General features: G+C 37.7%; 1 protein-coding gene across 1 annotated transcript in view; it reads right to left on the bottom strand.

Moving 5' to 3' along the window:
• The window catches only part of ADAMTS3 (ADAM metallopeptidase with thrombospondin type 1 motif 3), a 272,211-nt gene extending 270,763 nt beyond the window's left edge, over positions 1-1,448 (bottom strand). The window contains exon 1 of the mRNA XM_019665331.1: positions 761-1,448. Within this exon, the coding sequence (XP_019520876.1) occupies positions 761-829 (69 nt within the window). The 5' untranslated portion in view covers positions 830-1,448. The remainder of the gene's footprint in view (positions 1-760) is intronic.
• Between the last annotated feature and the right edge of the window lie 20,352 nt (positions 1,449-21,800).

The raw sequence follows: 21,800 nt of genomic DNA on the forward strand, positions 1-21,800 counted from the left end.
CAGCTTAGCCTTAAGGACTCTTCTGAGAGCATCGGGCTTCACCTTGAGTCTCCAAAGGGTGGGGGCTGGGCCCAAAAGAAACAGAGCTGCACTCAGCTTTAAAGAGGAGGAGCTGTGCAGAGGGGGAGGGGAGAAAAGCGGCCGGCGCCTCCAGCCTCTGCCCAGGAAAATGCAGGGCAGGAAACGTCCTTAAGTCTCTCTCCCAAACTGTCAAACCCCAGCCCCGCCGCCGCGGTTCTCCCAGGACACGTGTCTACTGGATCGCTCCCTGTTCGACCCAAAGACTTCCTGAAACCCCCGCCTCTGGCCCGAAAAAGCTGTGAGTCAGTGAGGAGCAAAAGTCCCCACGAACCCAATTCCGGCTGCAGCAACCAGAGCACTGGGATCCTGGACCCAGCGTCCAGAACTTCATTCAAGTGCCCAGACCGCCCTCTGGAAAGGGGAAACCCAGATGGCCCGGAGAGGATGCGAATTGGCTGCAGTCTGTCACCAGGAATTGCTACGAATGCCGCAAAGTGGTGAAGCCCTAGGTGTGACGAGCCCGGGCTCCCGGAGTGGGAGTCCTAACCTCCCGTGCAATTCAACCCCCCACCCCCAAAAGCCCCGCGCGCTGCACCCAGCCCTCAAAACACCGTTCCTGAAAGCACAAGATAACAGGGAAGGGAGGGAGCAGGGGGGGAAAGAGAGGAGGGGAAAGAAGGGAGGAACTTTTTCGGGAAAAGGTTGGGTTTGAGTTTTTTTATTATTATTTTCCACTTACTTGTCCATCAGCTGAAGTCCTAACCTGTACCAGAGCGGCTGCTATCAACCAAAGTGACAGGAGAACCATCACGAGTCGAGTTGACTTTTCAACTACTGGGCAAAGCAAATGCCCAGAGCACACACCCCCCAAAATAAGTTTCTTCTAAAAAAAATTTTTTTTGAAAGGGAAAAAAAATGCAAAATAAAAAAAATTAAAAAACAAAACAAAACCCTGATCTTCTGTGCTTTGCTTCAATGAAAATGAAATTTGAGCTCTGAGACTGGCCCCCTCTATTCTGCAGTTCTTTCCACTTCACCTTCTCACCCCGTCCTCCCAAACAGACTATGCAGGAGCGAGAAGGTGCTGCGAGCCGGGCACGGGCTGCGCCGGGAGAGGGGGAAGGGACGAGGGGCTTCTCACTATCTCTGCCCAGAGCGGCTCTTTCTAGGCTTTTCGAGCACCATTGGTCCCTAAGATCAGCGCGAAGAATGCTTGGGTCCCCTGGAGCACAGCAGGGAAAAGTATTAGCAGAGAGAGAAGAGCGAGCGAGAGCGGGAGAAAGAGGCAGCGAGAGGGCGACTCCGCCGCGCACAGCGGTGGGGGCGGGAGGAGCCGGAGGGGAGGAGGAGGAGGCAGGCGGAGGAGGTGGGAGGAGTGGGCCGCCAGCGGGCTCCTGTTGCTCGCGGAGCGGCCGGTCGTCTGCTTGCTGCCGGCGACCCGCGGGGCACTAATAAGGCGGCCCGAGCCCCCTCCCGCCGCGGCGCCCACGTCACGCGGGGCCAGGGCCCGCACCCGCGCCCCCTGCGCCCGCCGGAGCTGCAGGCGGTGGGGGAGGAGAGCGAGGAGTCGGGAGGACCGAGCGGCCGGCCGGCCCTAGGCAGAGTCAGGATTTGAAATCGCGCGGGGGCTGGTGGCCCGGGCGGGACCCACCGCCCCCGGATCCTTTCCTTCCCCTGCAGATAGGCGAGGGAGGGCGACGGTCCCGGGGAGCCGCGCGGGTGTCGCCGGGCTGGACCCGGCGTTGAGTTAATGCTGAGAAGGGCGAGGGTCCAAGGGCCGGTCCTCCAACCTCCACTGTTCCCCCAGCCAGGGGAAGCTCTTCCCCCCCAGAGAACCCCTGGAGCCCTCAGGTCTTAATGAGGCGGTTATCTCCCGTCCAGACAGCAGTCACCTCCCTCGTTTGTTGGGGGTGGTGCCCGCCGCCCTGAAGTTCTTGTTTATGCGCTATTCGTTTATATTAGTTCTTAAAGATACCATGTCTCTTCCTTGACTCGCCAGCTGCTTCTGTTTATCATTAGAGGACACAAGCTTCACCCTCTCTTTTTCTCTCTAAGATTAAGCTATCAAGTGATTTCTGCTCAATGTGGCCCGGAGCTTCCTGCGAGTAGGTGACCCCAACCTGTGCTCCTGAGACAGGATGAATTTGCTGGAATCCAAACCCAGGGCCACTTCCTTGGGGTGGAACTCCTGAGGGTGCTTTCCAGAGAGCACAAAGATGGAAAAGGAAGTACATTATCGCCAACCTCCATTCACCAGCTTCCAAAACTGCCTCCCAAGAACAGACCATGAAAGAGGAGTGATTAGGCACAAATTTAGGTGTAATCTTCAATGACTTCAATTGCAAAGATTCTTGTAGGGGCCTGCTTGAAATAAAATGTGTAGAACCTAATGTTCGTTTTGCTAAGGAATGCTTCGATAAGTCAGTTTCTTTTATTTTTTGAAAAAGGTGTGCGTTGGGAGGGTTTCCTGATTGATTATTTAAGGGTTGCATCTTTAAATTCCCATAGCAAATTTTTGTATTCACAGGTGTGTTGTTGTCTGCTGTCTTCTCAAAGTCATATATACAGGACACTTACATGCACAAATGAGAAACCAGATAACTGAATGGTCCCACTATTAACAGGGGTTATTAGGTTAATTAGTTATTAGTTGTAATTATAATTAGACCCCAGCACTGAAGTATCCCTAAACTACTTTTTTTCCTTCAATTAATTAAAGCCTTCAGCATTTTTGCAACCTGTCATTGACTTACTATCCAGGAGTGATTTGCTGATTTTGTGCCTAGTTTTCTTATTGATTAAAAAGAAATAACACTCATGTTTTATAAATAAATATCAATTTACACTGAGAAGTAAAAGAATGCTAGAGTACATATCAGAACACCTGGATTCTAGGCCAAACTAACAGCTCTCTGACCTTGACAAGTCACTAAAACTCTATTTTGGTTTCCCCCTATATTTCCTCTAAAATTCTCCAATTCTAAGTAATAACAAATACTATAGTTAGCCATGGTGTTACAATAGTCCTTTCTGTGTTAATTTCTACAAAGTTCAGACATTTGTTATCACCATAACTTCTGGCACAATAAGCAATTCATATGACTTTCATGAAACCAGTGGCTTTAGACATTTTTGGCCATGACCATAGAAAGAAATATATTTTACATTGCAACACAGTAAAACTTTCATGATTCAGTACTTACTATATACAACAACCCTGATATTTTCTAACCTGTTTTCTTTTTTGGTTTATTTTCCCAAATACTGGCCAGGATCTTCTTCATTGATTTCATAACCCCATGAGTCATGACCCTCATTCTGAGAAACATTGACTTGAGAGTATATAAGGTTTATATTTCTTGGAGTCTAAATGAGTTGAGTTGAGTTCTGATTAATAAGGATCTCCCAATATACTCTCAGACAAAGTTTTCCAAAGTATGTCCTGAAATGTTTTACAAAAAAAAAAAAAAACAAAAACAAAACAGAAAACCTCTGACCGTCAACTAAAGTTTGTGAAGTATTCAGATAAACAAAATGAAATGAATTTCTTTTGTTTCGAAACTTCACAGGGACGTTAATATCCTAAGTGTATTGTGAGTCTTCAAGAGAGATATAGTGCACTTTTGTCCTCATAGTGATGTGACCATAGAATGCTTTTCTCTCGCATTTTATCCTCTGAGGAACACACTAGGGCAGCGGTTCTCAACCTGTGGGTCGTGACCCCTTTGGGGGTCGAATGACCCTTTCACAGGGGTCTCCTAAGACCATCGGAAAACACATATTTTCAGTGGTCTTTAGGATCCGAGACATGGCTCCTCTATTCGTCTCCACATGCAGATATGCCCACATACGAGTACCTGGCTTCAAGACAAAATTTCATTTATTTGTAATTAGAAATAAATATTTCACAATATATAATTACATATTGTTTTTGTGATTAATCACTATGCTTTAATTATGTTCAATTTGTAACAATGAAAATACATCCTGCATATCAGATATTTACATTATGATTCATAACAGTAGCAAAATTACAGTTATAGAGTAGCAGCGAAAATAATTTTATGGTTGGGGGTCACCACAACATGAGTAACTGTATTAAGGGGTTGCAGCATTAGGAAGGTTGAGACCAACTGCACTAGGGGAAATGCCATTACAAAGACCAGTTGTTAAAGTAAAATGAACTTTTAGTCAGATGGATAGGATTCACATGCAGATTCAGTCTCAGTTTTCTTGACTCTAAAACCGGTTTAATGATACTGCTTTTGCAAAATGTTTATGATAATTAACATACTCTTGCATGTAAACTATCTGGCACATTGTCTAAAACAGAGGTCGGCAAACCGCGGCTCACAAGCCACGTGGGGCTCCTTGAGTATGTACATGTGGCTCTGAAGTAAAATTGAAAATGAAAATAAAACTATCATAGTTTCATTTATAAAATTTTTAAAGGATATTATTCACATACCGGTGATTTCATTTGTTTTATAGGTCTTGCAAAACTTCAAGGGACAGGATTGGCTCTTCTGTCTCAAAAGTTTGCTGACCCCTGGTCTAGAACATAGTAAGGGCTTAAATAAATAAATAAAAAATTTAGATGAAACTAGGTGGCATAGGTACAGATGGCTCACTGATAATGAAATATAGCAAGCTCTAAGAAAAGTAGGAATATATAAACAACTAAAATGGATGAACGTGTAATTTTACCAGAGATAATGTTAGGAATCAAAGGCAAAGAAGTCACTGAGTTCCTCCCACAAACTGACCCCTACCTGCCTGCATAGCATCAAACCCCTGCCCTTCCCTCCATGTTCCACACTCCGTCCACACACTTGCTTATATTGATTTTTCAGTCGGTAACAGCATTCCTCTTCCTTTCCACAAGGCAAGGTATTACAGAAGATGCTAATAGATTCTCCACAAACATGCTAAACCAATACTTGTAGTACGTTTTCTTCCAAAATATGTTTTAAGTAGTGTCGATGTAAGAAACCCCCAAACCTGTAGAGAATTTGTATGAGTTTATTTGAGCCAAACTGACAATTCCCGATAAGCAAAATCTCAACAGATTGAGAAAATGCTCTGGAGAATGGCAGTTTTGCAGCTAGTTTTATACATTAGAATCAAAGGTGGAGACATGAAGAGGCTTACATGAAATCCATTGGTGATAGATTAAGGGGGCAGGAGAAAGCAAAGTGGGGAGATCTCCGGGATTGGATAAAATGTAAAATGGAGAAGCACATACTTTTACATTTATGGTACAGGTGGTATGCGGGGAACAAGATAACAACAAGGGTTCTGTGGTCTTGTGCTCTGGTGCCAGCGGTTGTGCCTTGAGGGATCTGGAAAAGAAGATTACTCTGACATTTCAAAGGTATTTATATTAGATACAAAACAACAACAGACAACAGACAGGCTCACTTTGACCTTTCTTTGTCAAGGACGCTACAGGCCTAGGAAGTGACTAACCCCCCATGACTTGCTTTTAGTTAGAAATTTTTATGTTCAGCCTATCAGATGTGGTTACTGAGTTTGCAAGCCTCCCTTGAGCTTGTCAGGTTTAGTATGTGGCCCCTTTTTCATCTATAGATGAAATAATTTCAAAAGTAATCACATGTAGGTAGTCTCTCTAATTGTGAAATCATCCCCTTTAAACTTAAGTTTCATGAAATCAGTTGATGTATGGACATTTTAATCTGTGCATCCTTCTACTGGCAGCAATTAACTAAGCAGACAGGTTGTGTGTGTGTGTGTGTGTGTGTGTGTGTGTGTGTGTGTGTGTGTGTTTTCTGTTTGAGGGTGACTGGTCAGTGTTGTGCATGTCGATTACATTTTGATACTGAATGTTTATTATATATTAAACATATAATTAAAATTTTTGTCATTTATTGCAGCAAGAAATTCATTTGTATGTTTGCTGCCATTTCTGCTGTTTACCTTTTCCACACATTTTTAAAGACTTTATTTATTTAGAGCAGTTTCAGGTTCACAGCAAAATTGAGGGGGAGATGCAGAGATTTCCAAAATACCCCCTACTCCCACATATGCATAGCCTCCTCTGTTAGCAACATCACCCCAAAAGTAAGAAAAGAGTGATACATTTGTTAGAATTGATGAACCTATATTGACACATCATAATCACTTAAAGTTCATAGTTTACATTATGGTTCACTCTTGTTTTTGTACATTCTATGAGTTTGGACACATGTATAAAGGCATGTATCCATCATTATAATATCATGAAAGTATTTTCATAGCCCTAAAAATTATCTCTGCTTCACCTATACCTCCCTTCCTCCCTGCTAACCACTGGCAAACACTGATCTTTTTTTGTTGTTTCCATAATTTTGCCTTTTCCAGAATGTCATATAATTGGAATCAGACAATATGTAGCCTTTTCAGATTGGCTTCTTTCATTGAGTAATATGCATATGTTTCCTCTATGTCTTTCTATGGCTTAATAGCTCATTTCTTTTTAGCACCGAATAATATTCCATTGCTTGGATTTACCACAGTTTGTTTACCTACTGAAGGACATCTTGGTTGCTTCCAAGTTTTGGCAATTATGAATAAAACTTCCAGAAACATCCATGTGCAATTTTTTTGTGTGAAGAATGGTTTTAAATTCCTTTGGGTAAATATCAAGAAGCATGATTGCTGGATCATATGGTAAGAGTATGTTTAGTTTTTTAAGAAATTGCCAAACTGTTATCTAAAGTTGTTGTACCATTTTGCATTCTCACCAGCAATGAATAAGAGTTCCTGTTGCTCTGCATCCTAGCCAGCATTTAGTGGGTGTTTCAGATTTTAGCCGTTCTAATAGGTGTATTGTAGGATCTCATTATTGTTTTATTTTGCATTTCCCAGATGACTACTCACATGAGGTGGAGCATCTTTTCATATGCTTATTTGCCATCTGTATAACTTCTTATAAGTGAGGGGTGCGTTAAGGTCTTTGGCTCATTTTTTAATTGGTTGTTAGTGTTGGGTTTCAAGAGTTCTTGGTATATGTTAGATAGCAGTCCTTTATCTTTATTTTATTTGAAAAAAAAATGCAGATATTTTCTCCCAGTCTGTGGCTTGTCTTCTCATTCTTTTGACCTTATCTTTCACAAAGGAGAAGTTTTTAATTTTCATGAAGTTCTTTCCCACTTTTAGTATATCCAATGACCTCCTGTCAATTTTCAGTAGATGGAATATAATTTTTTTCCCATGGTCAAATAAATCTGAGAAATTCTCTACTTAACTTTGTTCAAAGTGAGAGTACAGAAGTTTATTGCATTATAATCAACTAGATTTATATCTACCTCTTCCTGTAAATTGCAATTGCCTTGACAGTACTGACCTTTGCTTTATTCGCTTTCAATGATAAGTCTCTAGCATAATTCCTATCTCATGGAAGTTGTAGCATACTTTAACTACTACACCCTTAGCATGTCCAGGGAAACCATGTCCTATTCCCCCTACCTGGTGATGAGCTTCATTCCCGATCCTGGGATTCTTGACACCTAGAACTAACACAGAGAAACATTAGAGTAGGTACATGGAACTCACCTACAGGACCATGAAAGTTGAGCGTGTTGGCTGTCTTCTCCATGTCTCTATCCTCTATAGTCTCAAAAAACACAGCTATAAGACTTGCAAAATGAGGAACTAGGGCTGAGAGCAGCACATAGGGAATTCCAATGTTGCTCGTTTAGGACAAGAGTCTTCCTCTCACACAGCACCATCCCCCTGTCTTACGTAATACTGATTTTTCACTTATGGATGAGAGAATCAAGCATGCTGCCTATACATTCCTCTTATTATTTTTTTAGACCTAGGCATTAGGTTGGTTAGGAGTTAGGATGCTAAACTTTCATACTCATAAAATAGGGCCTGACAGACACATAGTAGGCGTTCAAGGAATATTTGTTGAATGAATGAGGGAGTTAATGTTTACTATTTCTACTTAACAGAATGAAATGAATATGTTTCCTTTCCTCCCTACTATCAGTGAATAAGCTATTTCAAACTTGGACCCTTTTCACAAGAGTGTTTGCAAGTCCCGTTGAAAGGAAAAAAAAACCAAAAACTTAAACACAGGAAAGTTTATGAACATAAGGATGAAGAAATCAGAAATGGCAAAACCCTACTAGATCATCTGGCTCATGCTCTAGAGAATGATCGCGATAGTGTTGTTCCCATAGTCTGTTCCTTCAGAAGAAAACCAATAAGGATAAATTTGGACATCCAGGATTTTTTAATTTAATTATTTGCTTTTAGAAGAATAATTTCACAATGCAACAAGACTTGAAAAATTATTCCGGATGTTCCTTGGTTTTCCTGCTTTTATTGACTTGGGGTTATTTGTTGTACCGTCATCTTTGATTAGCACCATAAATATGCTTCTTTCTTTCCTTTATAAAGTTTAGTTTTACAGTTAATATATTTAAATGTTCATACCCAACTAGCATGAACAGATATTGTTGTCCACCTTCCATTGTTTTTATAATCTTTTTCTTAGTTTTAGAAATATTTTTTGCTTGGAAAGTCTGACTGGCCATAGAAGATCAGAGTCTTCCTGGGGTTTAAACAGAAATGAGGGAGTATTTAAAATTCTTCCAAATGTTCCTTGATATGGCATAACCTAATAATTATAGCTATTTTATTTGTTAAGTATTTAGAATTATCATCATATTACTTTTCATTTATGCAATGATTTTCCTCTTGATAGTTCAAGGAACTCTAATATAGTGGAACTTAGGATAAAATAGGTGTATTTAGAGTATTTAGGACTACTGAGTGTAGTCAATGTATTCTCTTGAAGAGGCAGGGGTTCCAAATCAAAGATGTGGTACAGTGTTTTCACATAGTTGACCATTCAACAAGTATATGATAAATTTAATTAAATAGCTAACTGACTTCTACCAATGATACCAACATTTCTATCTTGAAGTGCTACCATACTGTGAACTTCAGAACTGTGTATTGTTTTCTGTAATTCTCAACTCAATGCTACAAAACATTTGGGAGGTACCTCACAGTACAAGACTGTGAATTAATTACCATTTAAAAAAATAGAATAGGATTCACCTTTTTTTGTTTTATTAAGATTTTTATTGGGGAATTGGGGGGATAGGAACAGTGCTGGGGAATTGGGGAAAGGGGAACAGACAAGTTGCTGTCCTTTTGTTCTTCAGTCTAGTTGTGGAGGACATTGCTTCACTGGCTCAAGTTGGCACCAGCATTGCGCTCTTCCCGGGTGAGGCAGATCAGTCGCTGGCTTCTGGATGGCCGCTCACTGCGGCTGCTGGCCACTCACGCTGGCTGCTGGCTACACACGGCAGCCCACAGTGACCCACTGTCACAGGGGCTGCAGCCTTCGCAGGAGACTCATGGCAGCCCAGCTCCAGACTGAGCTGTTGTTTAGCATCTTAGCTGTGGAGGGCAGTGTCACTGGCCCTCATATGTGGGATCCGAACCGGGGCCCTCTGGCGTCCCAAGCCAGTTCTTAACCATCACGCCACTCGGCCGGCCCAGATTCACCATTTTTAATGGACTCAATATGATATAAATTAGCAAATTAGCAGTTACAGCTCATAAATTGGATTCTTTTACAAAAGAACGTAGGTTACCTTCAAGTCAGAAACTCAAGTGTCTTGAATTTATACTAGAGTCAAAACAAGATGAAATGGGTTTATGGGAAAATAGCTATATTAAATTTTCATTTCAGAGAATCCCTCCACTTATGTAAGATTTGTTACTATAAATTAACAAAATAAGTTCTGTAATAAAACTTCCTATGGATTTTGAGATTAGGACACTCAACTCTTTCTATGCTGTCTAAAAGCAGAGAAATAGAGTCAAATGTCTTTGGGGTATTCAATCCAATGACTATGCAAAAACTAGTTTTGCTATATGGCAAGACAAAATATATTTTAAAAATCATTGCAGTACATTTGAACTAACAGTTTATATTTTGTTATTTAATTATCTGAACCATCATATTATTTATCCACTGACTGGCAAAGTTTGCACAAATTGTTTATAAGGGTTTTGTCTTTTTTTCCTTTGAGGGAAAAAAAAGCAAGCTTAGCATTCCACTGAGTTACCTCACAAAAACAGCTTTTCAATAAGATCAATTCTTTAGCTCTTAGGGTGTTATGTGAATTCATTAAAGTAGCAAACTAACTTTTCCAGACTAGAATTAAGAATAATTTGTGCAGAGAAAATGGGGGAAAGAAAACAATTCACTAAAGAAATGAAAAATTAGTTATGAAATCAACAACCAGTCCAAGATTGTCTCTCCTTAAGAAAACAACTCACAATCTTAGATGCTAGCTATTTAGGAAGAAAAACAAAAATAAAACCACAAAAAACAAACTTTAATCTGGAAAGTTTGGGGTTTTATCTGAATAGATTCTCAACCAGATGATAAACCAAATATAATCAAGCTAGAAATTGTAGCCACTCCTATTTGGTGCAATTATTACAAAGGGTCAATTATTTTAAGAAAAAAAAATCCTAAGATTTATGTCTTTATTCTGTTATTATCACACTAAAAGCAAGAACACAGAAGCTACAACTATTCTGACAAATTCAAATGATAAATACTTAGTGGAGGCACTTCAAATGTGAAATTATACAACCATTTTAGTAGTCTTATGGCATCTCAGAGAATTGTGAACACTTTAGAAAGAACTTTTGCCATCAATGTAACTTAGCACAGAATCAAATAGTCTAATGACAGTTAATGCTTTTCACACATGTGGAAAAATTATCAGAAATATTTACTCTCCAGTTTATTTTTATCAATAATTTAAATTAATAATAGCATAAGGAAGTGATGCAAATATGTTATATAAACCTTTAGTTACTCCTCAAATATGTTGCCTTAGTAAAAAATAAGTTTCAACATTTGAACTAAATACCAGTTTATGACAATTTATGCTGAAAACATCTCTATTTACTATGTTGTTTTCTTCCCACTCTAAAAAGAAATGTTAGGTGCACATGAGAAGTTGACCTGTGGATTTTTTTTAAATGCATATGTTGTGTACAACTCTCAGCTATTCTGATTCAGTAGATCTGTGAAATTTGGTATCTATGTTTTTCTAAAGTTTCACAGATAATTCAGTCTAAACTGTATCCAAAGACATGCTGCCCAAACTTTTACATACCTAAAAAATGCAAATTCTCATTCAGTATAAGTTTGGGGCAGTGCAGTTTTAACAAGTTTCCAAGTAATAGTGACATGGTTAGTCCTCAGAAAATGCTGAGTGGCAAGGCCCAGGGATATACTATTCATAGATAATTACAGAAAATAGGAACCACGTGACATTAAAACCAGGCTTGAGCTATGTAGAATAACATCTAATTTTGTCCCCTATTCCGTACTAAACATCCATTATACACAATCAACATATAATTCAGAACTGGGTAGAAATAAGCCCAGGAAAGCATCTCTGTGGCATTGATTAGGAGATTAAATATGCTTTGACTAAAAAGGCATGTGTTTTTTACACAATGAGCATGTTATTAAACCAAACCAGTTTACAAAAAGTTAATTATTAATTTTTTGAAAAATAAATCACAATGTACAACCTACAATCTCTCTCAGGAATGTTTGGTGTCCAGAGTAACTCATGACAGATATTTCCCTTTGAGGTGCTACGTTTCTGAACTGCCCATGCAATAAGCATCCTACACTGAGGATGGAAATTTGCCGACAGTTTACTCTGTATTAATAGTTTAGAATTCAAGGAACTGCCTGACGTTATTCACCTTTAAGAAAAGGAAGGAATAGTTGAAGGACTTAGTTGATGCAGTTATTGAAACACTAACAAGACACTCGCTAGGTACTGTAGTTTGAGGGACTTAGATTAATTATAAAATAATTTTCTTCATAAAAATCAAGTCTTAAGTAATTCTAATATTCTAGCATATGTTTCAAGACCACATAGACTATCTCTTAGGTTCATAATTACTGTTTTTCTTATATCATACAATAGGACCTCTTTAAATCCTGTCTGTGGGTATATAAATGCCCTACTAATAATCCCTTTGATTGCTTTAGAAAACGCTGTCCTTTCATCCTCTATGAGAATAGATGAAGTGTTTTCATTATTAATATGCAGATAGAGATAATCCCTAGTAAGAGAATATTCTATAAAAGATGTTAACTACTTATTAAGCAGCATGAATTTACTTGTTTTGTTCTTTTCTACTATATGTTCACTATTCTTTTTTACTATATTCCCTCAACCCTGCTCCCCCTACACACACACACACACACACACACACACACACACACACACACACACGCCCAAGCTCTGTGTTCACTTGCTTCAAGAAAAGCCTAAAAAGGGAAAGTAATACCCCACATATAGTTTGTCTTCCTTGCTTTTGTTTCCCAGAAGCTTAAGGGGAGAGATGTGGGTGATTGGTGAAAGAGAAAGGGACATAGATTTTTAGGTTCCTATAAGGCCCGGTGAGCCAAGGTCTATGAAGACCACAGGTCTTAGACGGGCAGGGCTGTTGTTGGGTCTGGGAAAGCCCAAACCCAGGCAACCTATGCTCCCCACCAAGCCACAAAGGCTGGGCAAGGAATCTCAAATGTAATCTGTGCTACTCAAACGTAGAGAGGTCACTCTGTGTTTTGGTGAGTCTAAAATTCTAGGAAGGCCAAGTAACTGAGATTGAATTTCCTGCTGGTCCAGAGATCTGGGGATTTACAGATGTTTTAACTAAATTTAAATAAATAAAGAAAAGTAACATTGCTTGAACATTCCAGTTGTGGTTGCCAATCACATTTGCTGAACCTAAAGTTGTCCATTCTAGGCATGATTTTGTAATAGGCAAGTGGTATCCACCCCTCTTTATAACAATACTTAGGAGAGTTCTCTAAGTTCAAACTTTATAAAACTCTTTAAAATATGATTTGTTGAGAAAAATAAAACACCCACCATGGATGGAGAGTTCAGATGTATTTCGCCACATGGTTGGTAGAAGCACAAACAAATATAGAGTACACAGTGAAACACTAATATGAACTCCACTTGCTTTGCACTAAGGAATTGGTGAGAATCTCTAGAGTGGCGAAGGGATGTTGCCTTACATCTAATTGGGTCTGGATTTGCTTCTTTGCATTGTTCAAGCATGGCTGATTATTTGTGTAAATCAAGCTGACTTTGTTCCTTGCTGATTTCAGAGACGTTGCTTTCCTCTATGGAGAGCCTTTTTGCTGAGAGATGTTATGAGTGGCAACTGCGAATATTCACAGCTACCATTAAGAAATTCATTGGCCAACTGGTTTCTCTAAAGTTCCAGAGGTTTTCTCCTTCTCAGAGACTTTAGAAATGCCCCAGTTTATAATATTTATTCTAGGAGAACTGCCTAACTGCTTGGCCCTGCAGCACTCTAACCTGGGGACTCTTCATCCTGTTGTCCTATGGTGACCGAGGGAGACACTTTAAATGCCAGTTGATGGAAAAAAATCAGTTTCTGATCAGAATCCCAGGCCAAAGCAATTCTTTGTGTGTGTGTGTGTGTGTGTTTAGGGGGGGGGAGTTACAAAACTTCCATAACAGGGGCTATTCATATGTAATGATTTTCACTTTAGGCCATCATCATATGCCCTATCAAGGCACTCCTCACTTTAACACCATATGCTTTTCTTTTAAGTTTGTATTGTAATGTGTGCATGAAGCTAAGAAAGAATATAAACAAAACTCCATTTCCTATAAGCAAAGACAAGCTGAAAATATCACTGGCAGATACTCAACATTTAGACATGAAAAATTCATTTATCACTTCATAAAAATGCTTTTCATAGAATACTCCACCTCAGCCCAATTCAATAACATATTCTAAACTCCACTTTTTCAAGTATTATAATTCGTTCTCAAAGAATATTATACATTTAATTTGTTACATAACATGTGCATCTCTTGCCAAATATTTCCCCATAAGTGTTAGTGATTTCAAAAGTGAAATCTTATTTTAACCAGTCAGAGAAAACCCAGTATTACCAAAAAAAGCCATACATAAACAATGAGCCATCTTAGGAACTTTTCTGAAACAACTGTTGCATTAGCATAAGTAAAATATTCGACAGTGATATTCTAACAAATGCTCTGAGAATATAGCTCCTTTATACTCAATGAATCTGGTCAAAACAAAACGAAATAAAACATAACCCTTATAAACACACAAACCAGAGGCTGCTTAACTTGCAAATGACAAAAATATCTGGGTGTGCAGCATTTATTTATTTCAGTAAACAGAGCTTTCAGAAAAACTGTGAAAACTGTAAAGATTTTATTTGAGCCAAACTCACTTTCACTTAGTCCTTTTTGGACTGGATGGTAATTCTATCACTACCCTGTCAGGCATGTAAGTGTTTCTATTCTAACACCCACCTCCAAGCAAAGAAGAACCTGATATATAGTCTTTATTATTATTGGTTGACTTGGCTTTAAATTAAATTCATTTACCCATTTTACTGAGTTACATTTATGTTATATAGTTATGTGTGTGTGTGTGTGTGTGTGTGTGTGTGTGTGTGTGTGTACCGGGAGTGCCAAAAAAATGTATACACATGACTTTTTGTTATCGGTATATATTCAGTATTACAATTTTAATACAGTTTTTTTCCTTTCTTAAAATGTGTATACATTTTTTTGGCACCCTCTGTATATATGAATAGAGAGAAGAAATAAAATGGAGTCACTATAATCAAGCTGCTAAATTACTAAAATCAAATAGGTTGAGGTATGAGGAAATGATTCTATTCTTGTTTTAACTGGGAACCTAAACTTTTGAACTATCCAGTCCTGGGTCAATGCTTGGATATAGATCAGACATCCACATAGCCCTCTAATTACCCACTGAAGGACTCATGTATCCAGACCACTTGACATCCACTTGGCATCCATCATCCAGAATACCTGACTTCTGAGTGATATCTGTCCTGAACCAATCCTAGGGCTAAGAATGCAGAACTAATTCTTCTCAAGGCTGGACTTTTGACTGCAAGAACTCTTAATTTTTCTTTCTTCTTCAGAACACTTCTGAGTTTTTGACTAGTTGTGTTTCCAGTTGGCAAACCCTAAAACCCTTGATTAAATCTTTATCATTTATTTCTAGCAAAGCCTCCAGATATACATACATGCACACATATACGTAACACAGGCATATATATATATATATATATATATATATATATATATATCTTGATATTATAATGCTACTATAATTAAAATAAAATATCCAGATTATTTATGCTTACAATATTGTGATTTATAAGAAATATATATAACTTATGCTTGTGATATTGTGAATATATATATATATATATATGTAAAAATGTGGTCATTCAGATGATCAAAATATATTTCTCGTGTATATTTGGTTTTCATCCACATTTCCAACTCCTTTGGAACTTCCTGAGGGATAAGACCAACCATAACTGGGTTATGTTAATGAGGGGGCTTTTGGGAAGCATCTAAGGATGAGGACTGGTTGCTACAGAAACCAACCATTAACAGAGAGATAGAACTTACAGTCCCACCTCCTGATTTCCAGGGAGGGAAGAAGGGCTAGAGGTTGAATCAATCACTAATGACCAATTATTTAATCAATCATGCCTATGTAACGAAGCCCCCATAAAAGCCCCAAAAGGAAGGGGTTCAGAGGGCTTCCAGGCTGAGGAGCCAGAACCCTTCCACGTGCCACCGTTCTGAGCCCCAGGCTCCGAGAGGACAGAAGCTTCCTTGTTTTGGGACCTCATTGTATAGATCTCCTCATCTGGATATTGACTCAAATCCTTTAATATCCTGTGTAATAAATTAGTAATCCACTGAGTAAACATGTTTCCTGAATTCTGTGAGCTGTTCTAGCAAATTAATTGAATCCAAGAAGAGGGTCATGGGAACCTCTGATTTATAGCCAGTTGCTCAGAAGTACAGATTGCAATCTAGGCTTGTGATTGGTGCCTGATGGAGGAAAGTCTCCTAGGACTGAGCCCTTAACCTGTGGAATCTACTCATAGTACTATCTCTGGTTAGAGTCCACATTGAGTTGAATTGTAGGACACCCTGGTTATGTCCAAGAATTGCTTATTGGTGTGGGGTAGCCTACACACACACACACACACACACACACACACACGCACACGCACACACACTGGAACCCAAGAGAATACTTAGATATCACAGTAACACAGTAACAATGTTACATCACATGTATAACACAATAACATCATATATTCATACACACACACACACATAACATCTAGCAATTTCAATTAGTGTAGCATTATAATATCTTAGGATAACTCTCAGGGTTTTCTTTTTTCCCTAAATTTTCTTAGATATTCACACTTTAAAGGGGAAAAAGCAAGCAAACAAAAAAGAGTAAGATAGAAAGGGAGAAGAGGTAAGAAAAGAAAAGGAACCAAAAGGAAAAGAGAAAAAAAATCACAACAGAATTGGAATTATAATTTACTTTGTGGAGAACTGTATATTTATAAAATAAAGCCCTCCCTTCCCTGCATATGATGTGCCTTTTCATGTAGGTGTTTTCTAGGATCCTCGCAAATTTTCTTCTTATCATTATTGCTCATTACTACTTAACTTTTTCAATAGCTAGTTTAAATTTTGTTGCCATTGTGAAAGAAATCTTTTATTTTTATTGTATTTTTAAATGTTTACAGCTCAGTTGTAAAGCTATTTTCATCTCCATCTGCTTTAGTCCTTCATCTACATCTCAACTAGTTCAGCATTCTAGGAGTAGCAAGTAATATAACGAGAGTCATTTATTGCCCTCTGCCCACCCCAAAACCAAAAAATATATGTGTAGATTTTCTTCCTTGGCCTATGGTTGCTATGCACGGCTTTATAAATTTCTTAACCTTAAACCATTCTTACATAGTTCCTACTTGATCATGATATGTTATTATATTAAAGTCATGTTGCATTAAATTTGCTAATATCTTTAGAATGTTTACACTGTTTGTCGTAACTGAGATAGAACTGCAGTTTTTTGCACTTAGTAAGATTTTGCCATTAAGCTTATATTAGCTGAATTAGAAATGTTCCTTCTCTTCCCAGGACCTTTATATTAATTCTTCCTTTAAAGTTTAGAAAAAATCACCTGTAAACCTATTAAAAGAGGAGCCATAAAAAGTAACAATTTTTAATTACTTATCTGCTTCTTAGTCTTTTGAGGTTTTCTAATTATTTTAAAATCCATCTTATTAATTTACAGTTCTATAAAATATTGTATATCTTTAAGATTGTTAACACTATTAATATAATAGTTTGTTTTAAAATTTTTATAGATATATTATTAATGTAATTCTTTTTTTTGTTTAGATTTATCATCACATTATATATAATTCTTTTATGTTTTTTAATGGACCTGTTGTTCCTAGCTATTATGATGTCTATAGATTTTCAGTTTGTTATTACTTATTTTACCTTTTGTATTAATTAGTTTTTCTCCTGCTTTCCTTAAAGTTGACTTCTCATTTACAAATGTTTTGAAGTTTTAATAATTTATTTTCATTTGTGTTTAATAATGGAAACATGTAGGCTATCATTTTCCAGAATGGCTTTGGTCCTTTAGTATAAGCTTTGATACACTGAATTTTCATAATTCTTACTTTCTGTGTAGTCTCTAAACTATTGAGACTATCTGGAAATTTCTCTGTTGTTCAAGAGTTGCTAGGTGGAGGATATCCACTTCATCTTGTCACCGCCTAAGATGTAACTCATTTGTCAGTTCTCTCAATAAACTCTTAATGTAATGTTAGAAAGAAAAAAAAAGAGGTGCTTAGAAGTAACTAAATTTATTTTCTTTAGGCTTATGTTATTAATTTCCCTTTTTACTTATTTTGCCTTGTCTTCAGTGAGGCTGTTTTAGTTTTAGAGTCAGGCTTTCTTCAGCTCATTAAAATTTTCTTTATCTTTTCATTAGTACTTCATTTCTTTGGCTCTCTTTCTCTTTCTGAAATCTCTATCACATGCATATTGAATTACTTGCTTCTGCCCATCAACTAAATAAAGAGGTAAACTGAGGCAAGCCCAAATTATCAGAAATTGAGTTTATTCAGGAATAGCAGAGGCTCGCAATTCTGGAAACACATGTTGTAGCAAACTACAGGAGTGCATTGAAGGCTTGGGTTGGGCTGTATATATGGTAGAGGCGTATGAAGAAGGGCAAGTCCTCCCAGAGTCTAAGCAGAAAGTTCGTTGTCTCAAAGACAGGGGGAGATTGTTGGCAGATGTTCATTGGTCAGGAGATAAATCTTGGTCACCTGTAAATCAGGCGTTTATGGGAAATCAGTCTCTCAGTTTTTAAATTCCTTTCTTCTGGGCTGGCCGAGTGGCTCAGTTGGTTAAGAGCTCGCTCAAGAGTTTGAGCTCTGAGCAACAGCGGTTCGATGCCCGGCCCGAGCTGAGCTGCCGCTAAGCTGCCAATAGGTAGCAGGATGGCTCAGCTAAAAAAAAAAAAATTCCTTTCTTCTGAGAATATTGTATGTGTAAGATTCTCCATTTCATATCCTCTAGTTCCATTTTTGTAAATTGAAATCATTTCACATGTATATACATTTTCTTTCATCATTTTTATCTCTCTCTTTAGTCTCTGATAGAATTTATTAAACATGTCAAAAAATTAAAATCCAATTTGCTATAATACACAAACTTTTCTTCACTGCCTTTTTCATTGCTTTTAATTTGGCAACCATTAAAAAAAATAATCTCCTTTAAATTATAGTTAAGTTACTCTTAGATGGATCTGTTTTTATCACTAACCATATTGGTTGCATAAATGTAGAGTTTCTTACAATCTTACTGAGTACACAAAAAAGTTTCAAAATTTACTCCTGTTTCTTAGAGTAAGTTCTAGTGCTTCAAAGCAGTTCCCACCCCCTACCTTTTTTTTGTACTATTGTAAAATAACAGATGTGCCTGATGATTTTCCTGTCTCCTCAGACACACCTGAGGCAAAGAAAATTCTCTTGTTGTCACAATTAGAAGCTGATAGGGAACTGTCAGACTGGGTGGGTCCCTCTGTTCAAACCTTTCTAGCATAAAAAGATATAAATATGAAAATTTGAGATTTACTGCAATCATACTTTGCTAGTTCAGAGGTACAGTGGCCTGGGGAGAAATAGGAAGTATCTGAAGCCAAAGACAGCAAGTAGTGGCCAGGAATTAGCTGGCAGAGGACCACCATTCTTTGCCTGGCATAGTTGCACTTGTTAGGAGCCAGCTGAAGAAGAGCCCCACTCCTACCTAGTGGGCCAAGTAGGCAGGGAGTAAATGCCACTTTGGGCATCTCTGCTTGCCATGACCTCCTGGAACCAATTGTATTTCCCAGAAGCAGTAATAAAATCCATATTGTTCCACTGACTTTGGATGGGGAAAGGGAGAGGGCTGGTGGTTTACGTGGATTTTGCCAGGCCTTTTGTACTTGCTTTCAGTACTGTACCTATAGAGGATCATGTTTCCAATCAACCACTTCTTCATTTCAATTGTTTATTCAAGCAACCCAAAATTCATCAAAATTTCTCATGTGAGAAAATCACTGCTTCTGGGATTATCAGAATTAGTAAAAGTTCTTCCTTTTGTATTCCATTGATTATTTCCATTCAAACATTCAAATCATATAATTTTTAGTCATATGTGCTTAATAAATAATCTTTATTAATGCATGGCTTTTTGTTTGTTTGTTTGTTTGTTTTGGCTCTAAGATGCCTTCTATTGACATTCTAGGATATAATCCTATGCTTTCCATTTTATTTCTACCTCTGGTTGTGAAGTTTCTGAAAATAGTGCTTAACAACAGGGTCAGTTTGTCCTTTGACATCTGGGAAAATGTTAGACTTACTTTGGTCCATGAATGGAAGAAAACTCTATGCTGCTCTCTTCACATTTTCCCAGCTTCCGGCATTTTCTAAAACAGCTGTAAAGAGAGTTTTGTTCCAGCACTTCAGAGATCCTGTTAGCCTTTTTGTTTAGAGAGGATATATTCTTCTCCACAGATTAACAAGAATCCATTCCACTAGAATGTACAGAAAAAAAAATTATATTTTCAATCTAAAAAGCAGACTACATTGGAGGTTCACTTTTTATACCAAAGGGAACAATTTCATTTGTAAATTTAAACTATTAAATAATACTATAGTAAGATATATACTTTCTTGACAGTAAAATCAATAACAAATATGAAAGAATCAGTTGAATATTTTCAGGTAAAATATATTGAAATTTTAAGAAAAAATATAAAAATCTTTTTAAGATAAATCATTAGAAATATATCTTTTCAGGTCCTTATTTATATAATCCTCTATTTCCTTCCAAAGAAAATTTTCCCTTTTAAACTTTTAATATCTGACCACTTACAGATATCTTAAGTACCACCAAGTTCTACCGAAATATTGCTATGCAATTAAAAAAGGGAGGCGCTCATGTGAATTGAACCAATAATATAATCATTTCTCATTTTAACTCTCAAGTATTGATCATGCATGGACAGTGATCCACTAAAAAAATTTTCATAAATCAACTCACTACACTCTGCTATGATACCTCTGGAAAAAAAATTCCATCTTTGTGCTCCTGTAGTCTGATTGTGTTTGTTTGTTTGTTTGTTTGTTTGTTTGTTTGTTTGTTTGTTTTACATTACATTAGCTCTATGGCAAGGCGAGAGAAGTCATCGGCTATGGGGAATTTTCCTCACTTGTACATTTCAAAATACATTATTTTAAATCAATATTTAACACATAATAATATTCTAAGAAAATGCATTAGTCATGAATCCTTTTTGATATTCACTGTGTACTGGAAGACATAGTAGTGATAATAAGGGAACACAGGTAGAGATGGCATCATCTACCATCCCTTTACAGATCAACTTCTTCTAAATCAAGGAGAAAGACTGGCTGTAGAAAACCCACATTGCCAGGATATTGGGATGATGTATCCCTATTAGCCATCCATTGATTGCTTGATTTATGAGCAAATCTGATTCACTAAATCAATATTCCCTTCCTCCTTCACTCTAGATGGGAAGTTTTCCATAAGTTGCACAATCAGTTTAGGGAACTATATCAGTAAAAAATGCTTTTGACTTCATAGAATAGAAATCCTACGAAGAGTAACACTATTTGTCTTCAGACAACTACATATTTGGCAGTAGTCTCTCCAGGCTAGCAAAGTTACTCAAAAATATTATCAAGGACCTGGTTATCCATCTTTCTATCCTGCTCTCCTTAATGTGTAGGCCTTATCCTCATGATTATGGCCTCATGGTCCCAAACTTATTGCTGCACTCTAGGTATAGAACCGATGTTACAAGGAGGAAGGAAAAAAATAAAACTGTGAAGGACAGTTGGTACCTATAATCAAGAAGATAAAATCGTCCCTAACTCCAGCAAACTCTTTATAATCCTCATAGGCCACGCTGTGTCACATGGACACCTCTAGCTTCAAGGATGTCTGGGATATTGAATTACTTTAGATGGCTCCACTGTCTCCCTTAACAAAATCAGGGATCTTTTAGTAACAGGAATAAAAAATAGATATTGAATAGACAAAGATCATCATCTGCTAAACAGACTTCCCTGACAGATGCCTCTTCTGTGATCTAAGTGTAACGTTAGAGACCCTGGCTCTGGAACAGCTGATTGATACTGGTGCATCTGAGTTATATGTATTCATTCTCTCCATGTCTGCACAACATGAATATTATGTTTATTTTATTTTTTTTATTTTTATTTTATTTTTTTT

The sequence above is a fragment of the Hipposideros armiger genome, unplaced genomic scaffold (assembly GCF_001890085.2).
Source record: "Hipposideros armiger isolate ML-2016 unplaced genomic scaffold, ASM189008v1 scaffold_439, whole genome shotgun sequence".
Classification (NCBI taxonomy): Eukaryota; Metazoa; Chordata; class Mammalia; order Chiroptera; family Hipposideridae; genus Hipposideros; species Hipposideros armiger.